The sequence below is a fragment of the Atractosteus spatula genome, chromosome 6 (assembly GCF_055471065.1).
Source record: "Atractosteus spatula isolate fAtrSpa1 chromosome 6, fAtrSpa1.hap1, whole genome shotgun sequence".
Lineage (NCBI taxonomy): Eukaryota > Metazoa > Chordata > Actinopteri > Semionotiformes > Lepisosteidae > Atractosteus > Atractosteus spatula.
Genome location: NC_142711.1, coordinates 3,641,718 through 3,657,136, shown reverse-complemented (window position 1 = coordinate 3,657,136; position 15,419 = coordinate 3,641,718). Strand labels below are relative to the sequence as shown.

At 40.0% G+C, this 15,419-nt stretch overlaps 1 protein-coding gene across 8 annotated transcripts in view; it reads right to left on the bottom strand.

The window, feature by feature from the left end:
• The window catches only part of piezo2b (piezo-type mechanosensitive ion channel component 2b), a 207,215-nt gene extending 192,468 nt beyond the window's left edge, over positions 1-14,747 (bottom strand). For all 8 annotated transcript variants that reach the window (XM_088918201.1, XM_088918192.1, XM_088918196.1 and 5 more), the window contains exon 1: positions 13,874-14,747. In XM_088918201.1, coding sequence (XP_088774327.1) covers positions 13,874-13,937 — 64 coding nt within the window. In that variant the 5' untranslated portion in view covers positions 13,938-14,747. The remainder of the gene's footprint in view (positions 1-13,873) is intronic.
• Positions 14,748-15,419: the final 672 nt, after the last annotated feature.

Below are 15,419 nucleotides of genomic sequence, written 5' to 3'. Positions count from 1 at the left end.
TTTCTATAATGGAACATGTACCACAATTTATTTATTAAATAAATGCATATACTTAACTAGTGTTTTGTTTGTCTTTTTGTATATTGGAACAAGTAATTCTATGAGCATTGACAAGTTACACAAGAGAGGAGAGAAGTAATAGTCATGTCCATGTTAAATTTGCAAAAAAACGCAAAAGATCAGCAAAACTAAAATGTACTTTAACATTGCACTGACAAGATTTTCAGTAATTATTATTTTTAAGATTTTAAAACATCTTAAGTAACTAAAAGCATTGGAAATAACAGAGATAACTACCAATAGAAACAGTGATACAGTACTAGGAAACTAGTTTGAGTTTGAGCAGAAAAATCAAAGCCTTAAAAATTCTGTTTCCAGCAAACAATATAGGCATTTGAGGAAACACTGTAGCATTGTTACACAGGGCATCTCTTGACTTGGGCTACTGGCGCTGGTGAATGGCTGGCAGTGGAAACCCTCCATACTACACATCCTCCTCTATGTTAAATGTCTCTTCTCCAGATTAAAAGTTTTATAATAAACACATGTGAAGCCTCTAGCTGATAAGTTTCATGTTGCCTTAAAAGTTGATCTTAAAATTCTTGCCCACTGAAAACGAATGAAATTAAAAAAAATTCAGAATCTTTTTCCATTCAACCACTTTATCCAGTATAGATTAGAGGGAGAGCCGGAGTCTCTAATGACTAATGACTTGCTACGAACATGCAAGTCGTGTAGAAAATAAAATGATGGGTTATTGATGGACATTAATTCCATCAAAATAAATTGCTTCCACAGATGTATGACTCGTTCATTAAACAAACAAGCAACACCCCAGCATACTAAGGGTCATGTATAAAAATTCTGGACAGGCCTGGCTGCTGATAATTCTGACTATCGTGGCAGCAAGAGGCAGCCCTGGTGATGTCAGCATGGAATTCAAAGAGGAAGATATCGTCAGCAAAGAGCACAGGTGGTGGAAGTACAGTGCATGCTCCAGGATCACGATATCCATACATTAAAAAACTGCAAGGCCGAACAGGTGAGCAACTGCAGATCTATAGCCAGCAAGTATTAAAAATGGTCCATCAGGACCTCCACAGAGCTGGGTGTCATAGCCGGCCTGCAGTGCACAGATCATTCAGCACACCAGCAATACGTGTTGCTGCATACAGGTCCAGTGCAGAAAGGAGCACGGGCTATCGAGCAGTGGGGAACTGTGACAGGGTCAGTTGAATCATGCTCAGATGAGTGCACTCTACAGCCCTGAGTGCTCGGTTCCACTGGTGATTTTCCTGGCATGGTCTGGGCGTGCTCATTCCCTCAGAAGTCGAAGTCGACGCTAATCACTACTAAATAGTCCCGAGTGATCAGCTTCACCCCATGTTGCAGCATGTCCATCCTGCATCGAGGGGTCTATTCCTCGATGACGATGCCCCCCCATCACAGAGCGCATGTGGTGACACAGTGGTTTGAAGAGCCTGACACTGGTGGTCAGTCACCAGATCTGAACCCAGCTGAGCATTTCTGGGAGCTTCTGGAATGACACCTGTGACAGTGTTTTCCACCTCCACCGATCCGGTGGGGGTTTATGACTTTCTCATGCAAGAATTGTGCTGCATTCCTCCTGCTGAATTGCAGACTCAGATAGCCTCTCTGCCACAGCGCACAGAGGCCATACTGGCTAAACAGGGTTACCCAGACACCCTACTAAGTAGCTTTACATTGGTGTTTCCATTTATTTGCCCACTATGTGTAGCACAGCTCGGCAGAGTCATTGCCCACTAACCCAGAGACGCTCCTTCATCCAATCTATAAATCTGCTGCCAGATGTGCTCCCACCCAGTGCAGGATATTTAATCCCTGGTCTCAGAACCTCTAATATACTCAAACAGGATAATCAGGGAGCACTGTAAAATTAACATAGTTTCATATGCGTTTCATAAGTACTGAGTAAATGATATTGTTTTTTTAAATAAAATTTAAAATAATAGAATAGAAATCTCTGCATTATAAGATTAGCAGAAACAATAAGCTTCAAGTACTATGGCTCCAAGTCTAAATTGCTGATTTGTAGCAATTATTCAACCTAATAATATATGTTTTGTCATTTGTTTTCAAAGGCAAATAAATGGTCCCCTACTTTTTATTTCTTTTTGTATTTAATTACATACTAGACAACAGAAATTCAATTATTCTGTTTTCAGCATTGATCATACATACAGTATATATAATGGCTTCCTGATTTCCTCAATCAAGACATAAAAAGAATCAATACACGAGATGAAAAGAGTTTTTTTTAATAATTCACAAACCACAGCAGTTGCAGTATATATCAATACTGCATGTAGCAATAGAAAAGAACAAAGATATTTTTTCTTGTAGTTTAAGTTGTAAAGTGTCTTCAAACTGGGGAAGTCTACAAATCATTCTTAGTACGACCGATAACTTCAAATAGCTACTACACAGGAGTATAACAGTATTTATACAGGCGGTCTCTGTTATAAGTCACCATTATATACATCATTTCTCAAAGACATTGTTGATGAGTTGAGAAACTCGACAAAAAAAAGGCCCCATACTTACAGCCTTTTTCAAGGCGCCAGTAGTCTATGACATCGGTGGTTCAAATTTTGTGCCAGAATTTTAAAAATATTGTGAAGATAATATTTAAAATTATTCTTTTAGACAGTACTATTGCACATGATTGAGATTATGAGCCATTATTCCCCCTACATTAAAGTTGAGTTCTTAACACTATGTAAAGTACCACATTGCCAATCCAACTAAGGGATCAAGGGGTGATCGAAAACTTTAAATGTGTGAACAGTGTGTAGGAAACAAAGTACCCAGAAGCAGCAAAACACTTTGTTGGTTTCAATGAGACCCCATTCTGAAGGAGTTGGTAACTCAATTTCAATTTATTGTTTTTTATTGGTTGTACAGAATCAACATTAAATGTACATTCTGATGTCCGAAGCTGTATGTTGGGAACATAACGAAAGCTTCATTATTCTTTCAGGATATTAAATCCTTAAATAAAAAAAGGAATGTAACTAACTGAACTGAAGTTACATCGTGTAAATTCCTGGCTTTTGTTACAAAACAAAAGAAAATCCAGATGATATATTAAATACATGGTTATGATAGTAAGAAGCCCATTCTTCCTCCCCATCATCACATTGTTACTTAATGAGTTTAAAGCACCCCTTGAATTAATGGATAAGACCGGAAACAACCACAAAATATTTGGAAAATATCATTCTTTTTTCCTGTGCAATGGTTAAACTGCCAGTCCCAGAGGAATGAATTCCAGATTTTATATGCGATTATTCTTTGTAGTCCAATTCCATGAGTCAGATAAGCAAATTTCTTATATAAGAAATACATATGGGCCTCTGTTTTATGAAGACGATGAGGACGATGATGATATCAATGACAAAAAAAAGAAAATGATTGTGATAAAGATTCAATGGTGATAATGATGATGATGGCAGTCCTTTATAATTTGAATTCTGTACTTAGCAGCAGGCAGCAATGAAAAAACATATTGCATGTTAAGGGAGCTCAGATACCATTACTTTTGTCTCTGCTCTTCCAGCAGTCGTTATGTGCTATTCTACTGCTAGAATAATATTCATTTTGAAGTTGCTGACAGGATACTGAACAACAAAAGGAATGACTAACAAGTCAGCAGTTTGGAAATATTTTCCCCATCACATTGCTCACAAATAACACAGCTAAATGAAATCGCGCAACGTGCAAAAAATATGCTTGTGCCTCATATGACCAAACAACATAGCAGATGTAGAAAATCCTGTGGACAAGTGCCAAAAAATGTTTGTGAGCACCGTGGAACCTACAGGCAAAACAATTATATTAAATTGTAATTTTTTATTTTAGATGATCATATCAGGTTATATATGCACTGTTATCTTGACATACAATGATTTCATGCAATGTAGTTAAAGGTGGTGAGATCTAATAACTTGGTGTTAGATGTACAGTAGGTGATTTGTATTTATTAAGCTGACAGGATTTTCTTCAGGCTATTACACATGTGAATGTGGAGGTTCATTTCCTTTTCAGCATGGACCTAACCTCTGCTTGTTCAAATACCAATGTAAACAGTTAGAATACTGCCGGAAAGAATACTAATTATATTTGTATGTTTAACAACAACTGCTGATCCTTTTTTTTTTACCTCAAAGTAATCTACAGTATACAGGTCAGATACCAAATCAATAGTTTTATAAAAACACACAAATCATGCATGATGTTTTTACTCTTTTATTCTTTCCATTTATGTTTATCTAATAATAATGTCAGTGATTCATAATGGCTGGCAGAGCCTCATTCTCCTCACTGGTGTCCTGTAAAACACCAGGGAAGACTCTGTAAGTAATCTGTTCCACTTCTAACTAAAGAAAAACCTTATCATTTTGTGTATGAAATAGCCATTCCAAAGCACACAATTAACTGCTTTCTCTTATACTATATAAGTATGTACATACAGTATACATTCACATATGAGTATAGATATGAGCAAAACAAAAGAATGCCCTCCACCAGCCCAGTGCCAAGTGTCACCTCATGAGCAGGGAATCTGTAATGGGGTTCTTAAAGAAACCTGCAGCTGCATTTCTTACACGCACTGCGTATAGCACTGTTTAATATTATTAATGCAGGGCAGGAGGTAGAAAGTGAAATTCAGCTACGTGGAACACATGACTGACCAGAGAAAGAATTGACGAACACTGACTAGGGGACCCGCCACAAGCGCACAGTGTCCAAGCACTGTCCAGAGGAGGTCAGAGGTCAGGCCAGAGACGATGGAAGACTGCCACATAGGGGCCGCATTCCCATACCCATTTTAAGAGATCACTCTTAAAAGGAGATCTCTGATGAGAGATCACTCTGCCAGGCAATAAAGAGTAATTCTGCTGCTGCCTAGAATAAAAATTAAGAACAGAGTCAGAACTGCTATCATGCCTTCTGGAGACCTACTATACAGGACAAAATTACTACATGCCAAGCAGGCAAGCTTTAATAAAAGCTTTCTTGCATATGATCATAGTTGCTGCCTCCTACACATGCTAACACATGGTTACAAGCATTGCTTCCATTTGTGCAGCTCGTTCAGTGGAAGCATCGCAAGCTTGTGTGAATTATCTGTGGTTGGTTCTGGATCACACGGGTTTGAGATCAGATTTCATTAATATTATTCTACACGCCAACGGTGCTAACAGGCACAGCCAGTGCTTGTCTCAGAGTGCGCCGTTTTCTGTGGCCAATGTGTTGCCAGTGCTGGTTGGTTTTACCCATATTGTCTGCTGGAACCAGTATGCCAAGCAGTCCACGGCTACCGTCTCCGTTTCTGTTAATTATGCCCGGTATTGCATATCAATCAATAGATCCAAAGGTGCCATTACGGCCTTTATATTGTTGAGATCTATTCCTCTTTACATGCTACGACGATAAACAATTGATATTTTTAAACTGTTGGTTGCAGACTTGAACAGATAGCCAGTTTCTCAGGTCTCTTCAAGCTTTCTTCTCCAAAATAAAAATGAATGTCATCCCTAGCTTGTTTCATTGGTGAAATAATCCCTCTCTGTACCCCCGTGAGGTTTTCGAGACTGACCGCAGACTAGAATTTCTCAAATCCTACAAAGAGGGAACCAGCAGTGTACTCCTGCCGTATTGTCAAGCGTGACTTTCTTCAGATGCTCTTGTTCTCTGGTCAGTGACTGGTTTAATCATAATCCCTATATTCTAGTGTTAGCATGTTAACCAATGAGGACATTCTGGAAATGAGTCCTCTGCCCAGAAGAGGTTGAAAAGTACTATAAAACTGCCAAACACCAGCGTCAGAAAACCAATTCGAACTGGAAGTGTGAAGTATGAAGTATGAGGCATCAGGCAACATGTTTTATCTAAATTTAGAGGAAGGAGCATCACCCTTGACAGAGAATATACCTTAACACCAAGTGTGCAGAACTATCAATATTTTACACTCCCTTCAAACAAGCTGCAGGTCACTCAAACCAGCTAACATACAGATTAGTCAGTAGTTTTGCTAAAGGACTGTCAGATAAATACATTTAATAGTTATTATGTTTTTATTAATTATTGTTATTAATAATAATATTTTATTTGACAGAATCAATACCCTCAGGTACTTACTGATTCGTACAAAGAATGGGTTATCTTCAAACAAGATAATAAAGAGACAGATTGCAACAAAACCTAAACAAATCTTAAATTTTAGGAGATTAAATCCTAAGTGAATCAAAAGAGCCTAAGGTCATCCCATAAGATGCAGAGAGGGAGCACTGCTGAAGAATAACTCAGACTGAACTGATGAAGTTCATGTGTGTTTCTAATCTATGTTTCCCTGATCACCCAGCAGTGCCTGCACTACTGCAGGTACTAAAGGAAGGGTGTGCACTCCAGGCATTATACTGTACTGTATATCTACACTGCATTAAGAGCTGCAGTTCTCTGGGTATCATAGGGAATGAATGCTGAAAGACTGGAGGTATACATGCTCGACCTCTGGCTGTGCACACTGAAACTGCTCTTTTGAGCTGTCGTTCATATGACACCCTCTGCTCCTGCCATTGTCCTGTATGGCCACTCCATCATACTGTATAGTTTTATCACTCTTTCCTTACTAAATGCTCCTAGACCATGTGAGAAAGGATGCATTTCCTTCTTGTACACTGTCACTTAGAACTGATGTATCAAATGTGCTGTAAGACAGCTTCACTGATATAAAAACCTTTGCTCTTCTGTAAAAATGATAACATGGCAGCTTATTAGACATAAGAAAGGACTTGCACTGATTAGCATCCTGTGGGTATTAAAGCATCTTTGATCCAACACTGGAATTTCAATTTAAAAACTATAACTGACAGGTCTAAAACATTTTTTCGATATATGTACAATATTGATTTTTTTACTGTGCTGCAATCATCTCCATATCTTGTGCTCTAAAAGGTCTGAATTCTGTTGGAACTTATTTGAATTCCTAGCCTTCATTCAGGGTTCTGTCTCAACAAAGCAAAGAATTTGTAAAGCACCTATGAAACAGTGCTTATATAAAATTAAATATAAAAGTAGTATAATTGTAAAACTACAAGGTATGAGTTTGAAACAGTAATCCTTTTCAGCTTACTTTGAAATACAGCTCAAAAGGCTTTTGACATAATCAAGACCTGGTCTGTCTTTTGAATAGTGCATTTTAATTTCTTACAGGAGCAGAATTGTTTTTATACAGGTTTGAAACTCACCAGTATTTAACATGATTTAGTCAAACAATTTCAAGTTGTCATCAGCAAATGACTCTGATAATTCACAGTAAATAAGATGTACTTTAAATACACATTTCTCCATTTGTGATTGCAGAAGATGTTTCATAGAGCTTCGTCTGCTGTATGTTAGTGTACAGTATGTACGTTGTGCAGTTCTTTCACTTCAAAATGCATGTAACAAAAGCAACTAAACAGGCCTACTTATGTAAATGAAAGGAATCTTGTGTCTAGACATTTACAGCGATGCCTAAGAAAAAAACTTACTAAATGTATTTACATTATACTGCACTGTAAACATATTTGTAGTTCTGTACTGCTTGTAGCTGTGTTTTGTTGAAAAGTGCAAAACCAGCTATAAGTTTAAAAAGATAATGAGATAAAATGCTGCACAATTATTAGTATTATAATGTTTGCCTATTTTCTCATAAGCTGGCTTTCAGACTTGGTACATTTTCTCTGTTGATGGAATGCTTTTATTTTTTTACCAGTTATGAGTTAGATTTTTTACATGCAGCATACAGCTCATAATTTAAGTGAGAGTCACTACTGAATGGCACCAACGACACAAATCAGGCAATTAGAAGGACCAGCTGAAGCTGATGACAGAATGTGTGTTTTTAAAACTTCTCACCTGAATCTTCGGGTCAAGAATTAATATTATAATTGGCTACAGCGGGATTAAAATGTACCTTGTACTTGACACATAATCTTTGTAACATGTAATATACAGTATGTTACTACATTTGATACAGGAAGTTTAAGAAAAAAGGTAGGCAAAGTGTAATTTGCTTCCTCCTTTTTGGCAAGACATTCCAGTTTCAGATCCAAGTTTATAAAGGTTTTTAAGTGCCTTGTACATTTTTTTAGCCACACGTCTGCTGACACCTCCTTATTTCTTTTCTATGAGCTGGCTTTGAACATAGGTGCTCTAGTAGGCTGTGCTCTGCCTGGAATGGGCCATGTTTGAAGAATTAATACCACCAGTATAGTGACTGAATTTACTCAGAAAGGTAAAGGGAGAAAAAGAAGCGATTTGACAACTTCATAGCTTCTGACAAGGCATCTGCTCCAGGAGTGTAAACCTCCCTTCCTCGCCTCTGCCTGTCCGTCAGGCACACGCCAGGGTAACAGCTGTTCACTCAATGTCAGCTGCAGTTTGTCGGTTCAGGCGGCCGGTCACTGCTTACGAAAGAGCGTCTAAAAATGTTTCATGATTAACAGACAAACCTTGCACTGAAGAAACATTACCTCTTATAATTTAGAACTGCTGGGAAAAGCCTGCTTCCATGTCAGCTGTCAGGTTGTTGAACTATAAAGGTTGCTGGTTATGTCTGAGGTGACTGTATTCCAACTAGAGCAAGGGTTTGTGGTTCTAGACCTGTACTGCACAATAGTGAGCCATTACTGCCTAACCAGTGTATCTACCCTGGGAAGTTGATCTTCCAACAAAGATACAGGATCTTGTATTCTGTTTTTTTTCTTTGGATATGACGTAAATAACGTACGCGGAAAAATACAAAATAAGATTTCAGTCTTACATCAACAAATTAAACATTTTTTTCCATATGTGCTACTGTTAATTAATAAGAACCGAAACCAGTATTAACCCTCGTTATAAGGAAGGACAGCTTTGTGATGTTCTTATCTTCCATCTATATAATATGATATGAAATAGCTAGCAGCTGTATCACCCTGCAGCTCACTATTGGCAGCCCACTGAAGCTCAGCAGGTGTGAGCCTGGTCAGTACCTGGATGGGAGACTTCTGGGAGAAACTAAGGCTGCTGCTGGAAAAGGTAGGAGGTGCTCACCCTGCAGTTTGTGTGGATCTAATATGGTGATGGGGATACTGTACTGGAAAAAAATGGTGCAATCCTTCGAATGAGACATTAAACCGAGGTCCCCTCTCTCTGTGGTCATTAAAAATCCCAGGGTGTTTCTTGAAAAGAGTAGGGGTGTTACCCCGGTGTCCTGGCCAAATTTCCCATTATCCCTTTTCAATCATGGCCTCCTAATAATCCCCATCTCTGAACTGGCTTCATCACTCTGCTCTCCTCCCCACTGAGAGCTGGTGTGTAGGGAGCGGACTGGCACATCATCCAGGTGGGGCTGCACACTGGTGATGGCAGAGGGGAGTCTGTATAAGCTGTCCAGAGTGTAAAGTTCTATATAAGTGAAAGGAACTATTATTATTGTTGTTGTTTATACTGTAATTGCAAGATTGCCTCATCCATCCAGGTGGGGCTGCACATTGGTGGAGGGGAGTCCCCATTACCTGTAAAACACTTTGGAGTGTCCAGAAAAGGACTATATAAGTGTAAGAAATTATTATTATTATTATAATTATTATTATTATTATATAATAAACCTCAAAGATTTTTACTTTCTTCTGAGGTTTAGTTTTATTATCCCTGGTTAGATAGTTTAAAGTCCATTAGCAAGAGCAACAAGTAACATCAAACTAGCTAATTCAGGTAGATTTTTATCACAGCAGATGGATTTATGGGATTTAAATGCAAAAGAAAAACAAACTCGGGACTATTTCGGTTCACACTGAGATCACACACATTCATCAAAGACTAATCTTCCATCATTCTGCATGGTCATATTTTATTGTTCCTTTCTTGCTACAGAACGGCAGGATTTCTAAAATATTTTTTCAGGGTTCAGAAAATAATCTTAATCAATGCAGCCACATTTATTCAGAAGAACATGCTATTCAAAATTTACCATTCACAGACTTTTACCCTGCAAGCAATGTTACATTTTGTTTAAATTTTCACAGATTTTCCCATCCCATAGAGGCAGACATACAGTATATGTGTACTGTATATCACAAAGCTGTATTACTGTCAGCACAAAGCCTCCCTGAGTAGCAGGTCATGGGGGTTTAAAAACATTAAAGCTCTTGGTGCTTGACAAAGGATATGCCCCAGACAATTACATTTCTGAATTACAAATAACATAAAAGCTGTAATAGAACCACAGAAAGCGATGCCAGCACACTAATAAAGAGACACTGAACTGGTGTCATCTGTGGAATCGCCCTGGGTGCAATGTAAAACAACAAGCGCTTGCAAGCAATTATACCACAGTGCTTGCTCCTGCAGCTGCATTCAGGCATCCAGCCAGAGCTCGCAAGCACACTGCAAAGTAGCGTTGCGTCCATAGACAACATGGCAGGAGGAAAAACCCAAAAGATAAAAAGATAAGTCATACATCCATCCGTTTCCTAACTGCTTTATCAAACACTGGGGTTACCGAAGAGCCTGGGCCTCTCCCAGCAAGCAACAGACATAAGAGAAGATACATCCTGGACAGGACGCCAGTCTATCGCAGGGCACACAGACGCACACTCACACACCCGGGTCAGTTTTCCCAGTAGCCCGTGAACCTGCTAGCGTGTCTTTGGACTGTGGGAGGAAACTGGAGCCCCCAGAGGAAACCCACGTGAACACATGTACTGTATCTAGTGCTATCACGGGATGTACGAGGTGGTGGTTATATAAGCAGATGAAGGTGTTTATGACTACACAGACAACAGCACATTGACAATACATCCTGTAAGTGCAGGTGCTTGTGCTTGGAGAAAGAAATGGCTTAGAAAGGCTGGCATGAGCCATTTTGTGACTCTACAGTTTCCATTTCCAGCACTGAAAATTTAACAATACAGTATAATCCCTCATGTAACCCGATAAATCAAGGAGAACAAATTCATGTTTCCAGTGCTGATCTGGTGGTACCCATTACATAGCAGGACCTTGAGTAGAGAACCATCCATAGTGTATAAATTACAGTACAGCAGCGTACAGAAAACAGAAATGATGCTATTTCAAAACCCTTGCTGAATGTGAAATGACCTCTTCCATCTCAGGTTGTAATCAATTAAATCAGTAAAGCCACGAACAGCAACGCTTCAAATAGAAATGTAAAGGCGAAACAAACCGCGCGCTTGAAGGCGGGCTGCTAATTTATTAAGTATAACAACAGTTTGTGCATTAAGGTGCTCAACTGGCTTGTTGGGACTGCATGAACTTCTACATTCAAAGTGCAGATAAAAAGAATTAAAAGAACAAGTCTCACTGTGAATTCTTGCCTAATTTACAAAGCTTCCATTTCCTTAATTGCTAAATACTTGCTTTTATTTACTTTATATTATAATTAATTTTAGTTGTCTTGTAGAACAAGTAACAGTACACATACATGTGTTTTATGTAGTATAATGACCATTAAATCTGACAATTATTTTAATACCCTTTTTTGTAGCAAATTGTATAATATACAGTAATGAGCAAATTAATAGTTGTTTCCAGTTGCTTCTGTGCATATTCGTACTGTAGAGTTTCTACCGTTTTGAAGATTAGTGGATCTTACATTTAATAAGCGACTACACAATCAGGTAAGCAAATTCTTGGTTTGTATTTAATGATCTGCACTATCCATGCCATGGAATTTCTCAAAATGTGCTCTAAAGCATTAAAGGGGTTGCTGTGCTAGTAGCTGTAAAAAATCCTATCACTAAATCTGCTTAAATGTATTAAATAACAAGATGCTTCGTTGCAAACTACTCGAACTGAAAACGAAATAACTGTATTTGCTTTTAATTATTTACTGAAAATTTAATAATCGGCAAACTAGTTTAATTAGTTCTTCAACTGAAATGCGATATTAGCAATCACACTGCTCATACTGCACCGCGAATAGATTGTTGCATTTGCTCCTGCAATTTGTTTTAATTGAGGACTAAGGCTGGTGAGTGGTTTTGAGAAATCTATACAGAACTATAATTTCACACCCAAGAGGAAGCGATTTGGTCATTACGGCTTTTCCAATGGCTTTGTCTGAAAGCTGTCCAAATAAAACCAGAGACTTTTATTTTCTCTCCCGCTCACCTGTTTTTAGAAAGATACCTGCAGCGTAAATACAATACTCTCAATAATATGAGTGTATAATACTGAGTTTCGGAGTGGGTTAACAGTAGTGATTTTAATAACGCGATTACGAAGAGCCGCTTTGTCTAATATCATCATGCAATTAACAGAAAACACTGGACTGTAACAGGGACCCCTTATAATCCAAGAGTAACAGGAGGTCGAGATTCTTCGGCGTATAGCACTTCAGTATCTCTTCCTGTTTTTCTTCCAATTATATTTTACTCATTCCTTCTGCTTTTGTCAATAAACTTCTTGTTCTAATCGCAAACCTACAGGACGGCATCCGGCGACAGAAATGTTTTACTCCTACGCACGTACAGGGAAAAAAAACTGCTTAGAAACATCATTATGTTAGATGTTTTAAGTCTTACTTTTTGAAAAAAAAAAATTTAAATATCGTTTCCTTGTTTATGTAGCGGGGAATGACGGAATAATTACATTTTTGTTTCAAAAGACCACAAGAACCACAAGGTAAAAATGCCTTAAGACCTAACAGAGATGCTGACACCAAACACCTGGTTGGAATAAAAACTGGACACGCTGAGCAGCATTAACTGCGCTAATTATCGTTATTGTGCAATTCTCCGCGCAACGTTCAATTCTTCTGTAATCATCGTAATACAGCTTGACAAAATCGCTATGCTCGCAAAGCGTTGTTTATTTGAAGTTTAAATAACTTAATAATACAGCTGTTTCGCTGTTTAAATCCTTAAAGAACTGAGGTGAAACAAATAAATCGCTACATTCGTTGAAGTCTAGGTGGAGGAGACTCCTGTGAAATTCTGTGTAGCGTCGCTATTGACGGGACTTTAACAAGAAAACACCGTCACCTGAACACCAACAGCTTGCAAACACTAATTCTCAACCGCAAAGTAAAGTAAACTATATTCTACAAAAACATACGAAAATCATTTTTAAAGCTTCACATGTTCAAGACTTCAAATCTTAATGAAAGATGCCTTCTTGTACTGAATCTCTACGGTATTTTGTTAAGAGTTGAAGCGACGGGCTTCCAGATTTTTCCAGGTTTTAACACGTATACAAGAGTCCGTGTCGCGTACACACACGACTATAAAGGTAAAAAAAAAATCAACAAAATAAATTAGAAACGAGCGTTTATGCAACAATTCTATTAGTCCACGCTGTCATTTTGACTCGACAGTTTGCAGGGTATGTTACCAATCTCGTTTTCTGCGGTCCTGTACTGTTCGACAGCCTGCAGTATTACAATTCGTACTGCTTTCCGATTAGGAAGGGCTCGCTTGTCATGAAAATTAAATACCAAAACACGATCGTGTCAGCAACTGCATTTTGTGTTGCATTCAAATTTGGCCGCAATTTATTGACCAGAAACGCTAAAGGGTGTTTTCAAATAAAGTCCTGTAATTCAGCGCACGTTCAATAACTTGTTTTTAATTTTACTGACTCAAAGCGATTGATTGATCATGATATTTTTTTTTTACTTCAGTTCTTTTTTTCCTTCACAGTTCAGCCCGTGGTGATCGGTAGGTATTGTGCCCGGTCAAAACTTCTGGTCTGAAAAGCGACACTTTTCACAGCGTCCGTCAAGACCGTAAACTTAACAGACAGAAACACACGCCGGTGCGGTGCGCGACAAACTCACCTGCGGCCAGACACACCGGCAGGAGCAGCCGGAAGATCAGCCCGCACACCACTTCAGAGGCCATCGCTCGGATGTCGCAGGGAAAGGTGGATCAACAGCCTAGGTCTCTCAAGAGAAGACACTCTCTACCTCGCTCGGGGAAACACAGATCCTTAAACGAGCGGAGTCCAGCCGGGCTCTCCGGGCTCCCGGTAAGTGACCATTGCCCTGTGCGCCTTCAGCGGGGGCTGGACAGTCGGTCAGAAAGGTCCTGGTCCCCCATCCAGCAGCCCGGGACGAAGCCGAGAACTTTTCGCCCGTCTCACGCCTTGTGATTCCACCGCAGAAGAGCCCCTTCTGCTCTATGTCCTCCTCCCCATTGCAGAGACTTCGGATATGTTTCTGCCAGAAATCAGTGGGGTGTTTTTTTTTCTTCTTTTTAAATGCAACACTCAACACGCGACGATAGGAAAAAAAGAAGGGGGGGGGGGGGGTGGTCCTCTTCCACTAATAACTCAAATAATCACCTTGAGTTTCTGTCATCCTCTGGCAGTCTGAGTTATTATTTACTGCTGAATTCGAGCAAACCTCGTTTTCCAGTGTCCTCCCGGTTACAGTTCGAGAGAACTAAAGTCAGGGACGGGGGAGACACCCCAGACACCCCACTTATCCACACAGTTTCCCCCCTAGTAAATCCCGAATCCAGCTCGGAAGTGTTCAACTTTCAGTCTGGAGCGGGACACGGGAGAGCTCTCGCAGTACGGTAAGGGCAGGTTTTATTTATCCTGGGGGGGGAGGGGGGCAGACAGCGCTCTCTAGCCCGACAGCTCCGGCACCTTTGCCCGCGGCCACATCTGACTCCACTCTGCTCTCCTCCTCAATGAAAACTTCGCTGGACCACCCTGTAACGGGCAAATGGCTGCACCATTCAGCAGCCGCGCAGGAGGCTGTGGAGAGCGGCCGGGCCCCCAATGAGCGCCGCCGGGGGGTGGGGCGAGGAGGCGGCGGACGTGTTTTGGGAAGACGCGCCCCTCCCTCCCCTCTCCGGCGCTCCGAGAGGGTCCCGCAGCCCCCCGGCCGCAGCGCTCACGGGCAGCGCGCACAAGCCGGCCCGCTGCTGCCCTGAGCTAACCACCGCGCAGAGGGCAATCATTGCTTTAGTTTATCCAAAGTTTGGGAGATTTTCTTTTTGGGTTCGTCTCACACGTAGCGGTAACCAGCGCGGTGTGAAGTACTGTATATGACCGTTTGTAGGAGCGCAGTGCGTACGTTTTAGAAGTGTTTTGTTAATCTTTGTGTTTACCTACTTGCTCCCCAATTAGAGTCACTTAAAATATTTCCGTTAAACTGCGTTTGGACTATAATATATATATATATTCTTTGGGGGTATTGCTCTGCGCATTCCCTTGACTGGTCACTGGGAATTATTTCCTGCGCCTGGTCAGTGCAAGGACTAGTGGATGGATCAGGGATAGTTTAAGTGCATCCACTTTTACAGGGACACTGCAAGCAAACTGGGATTTACGATTTAGGCTTTACCTAATGACGTGTGTTACGGTATTTAAAA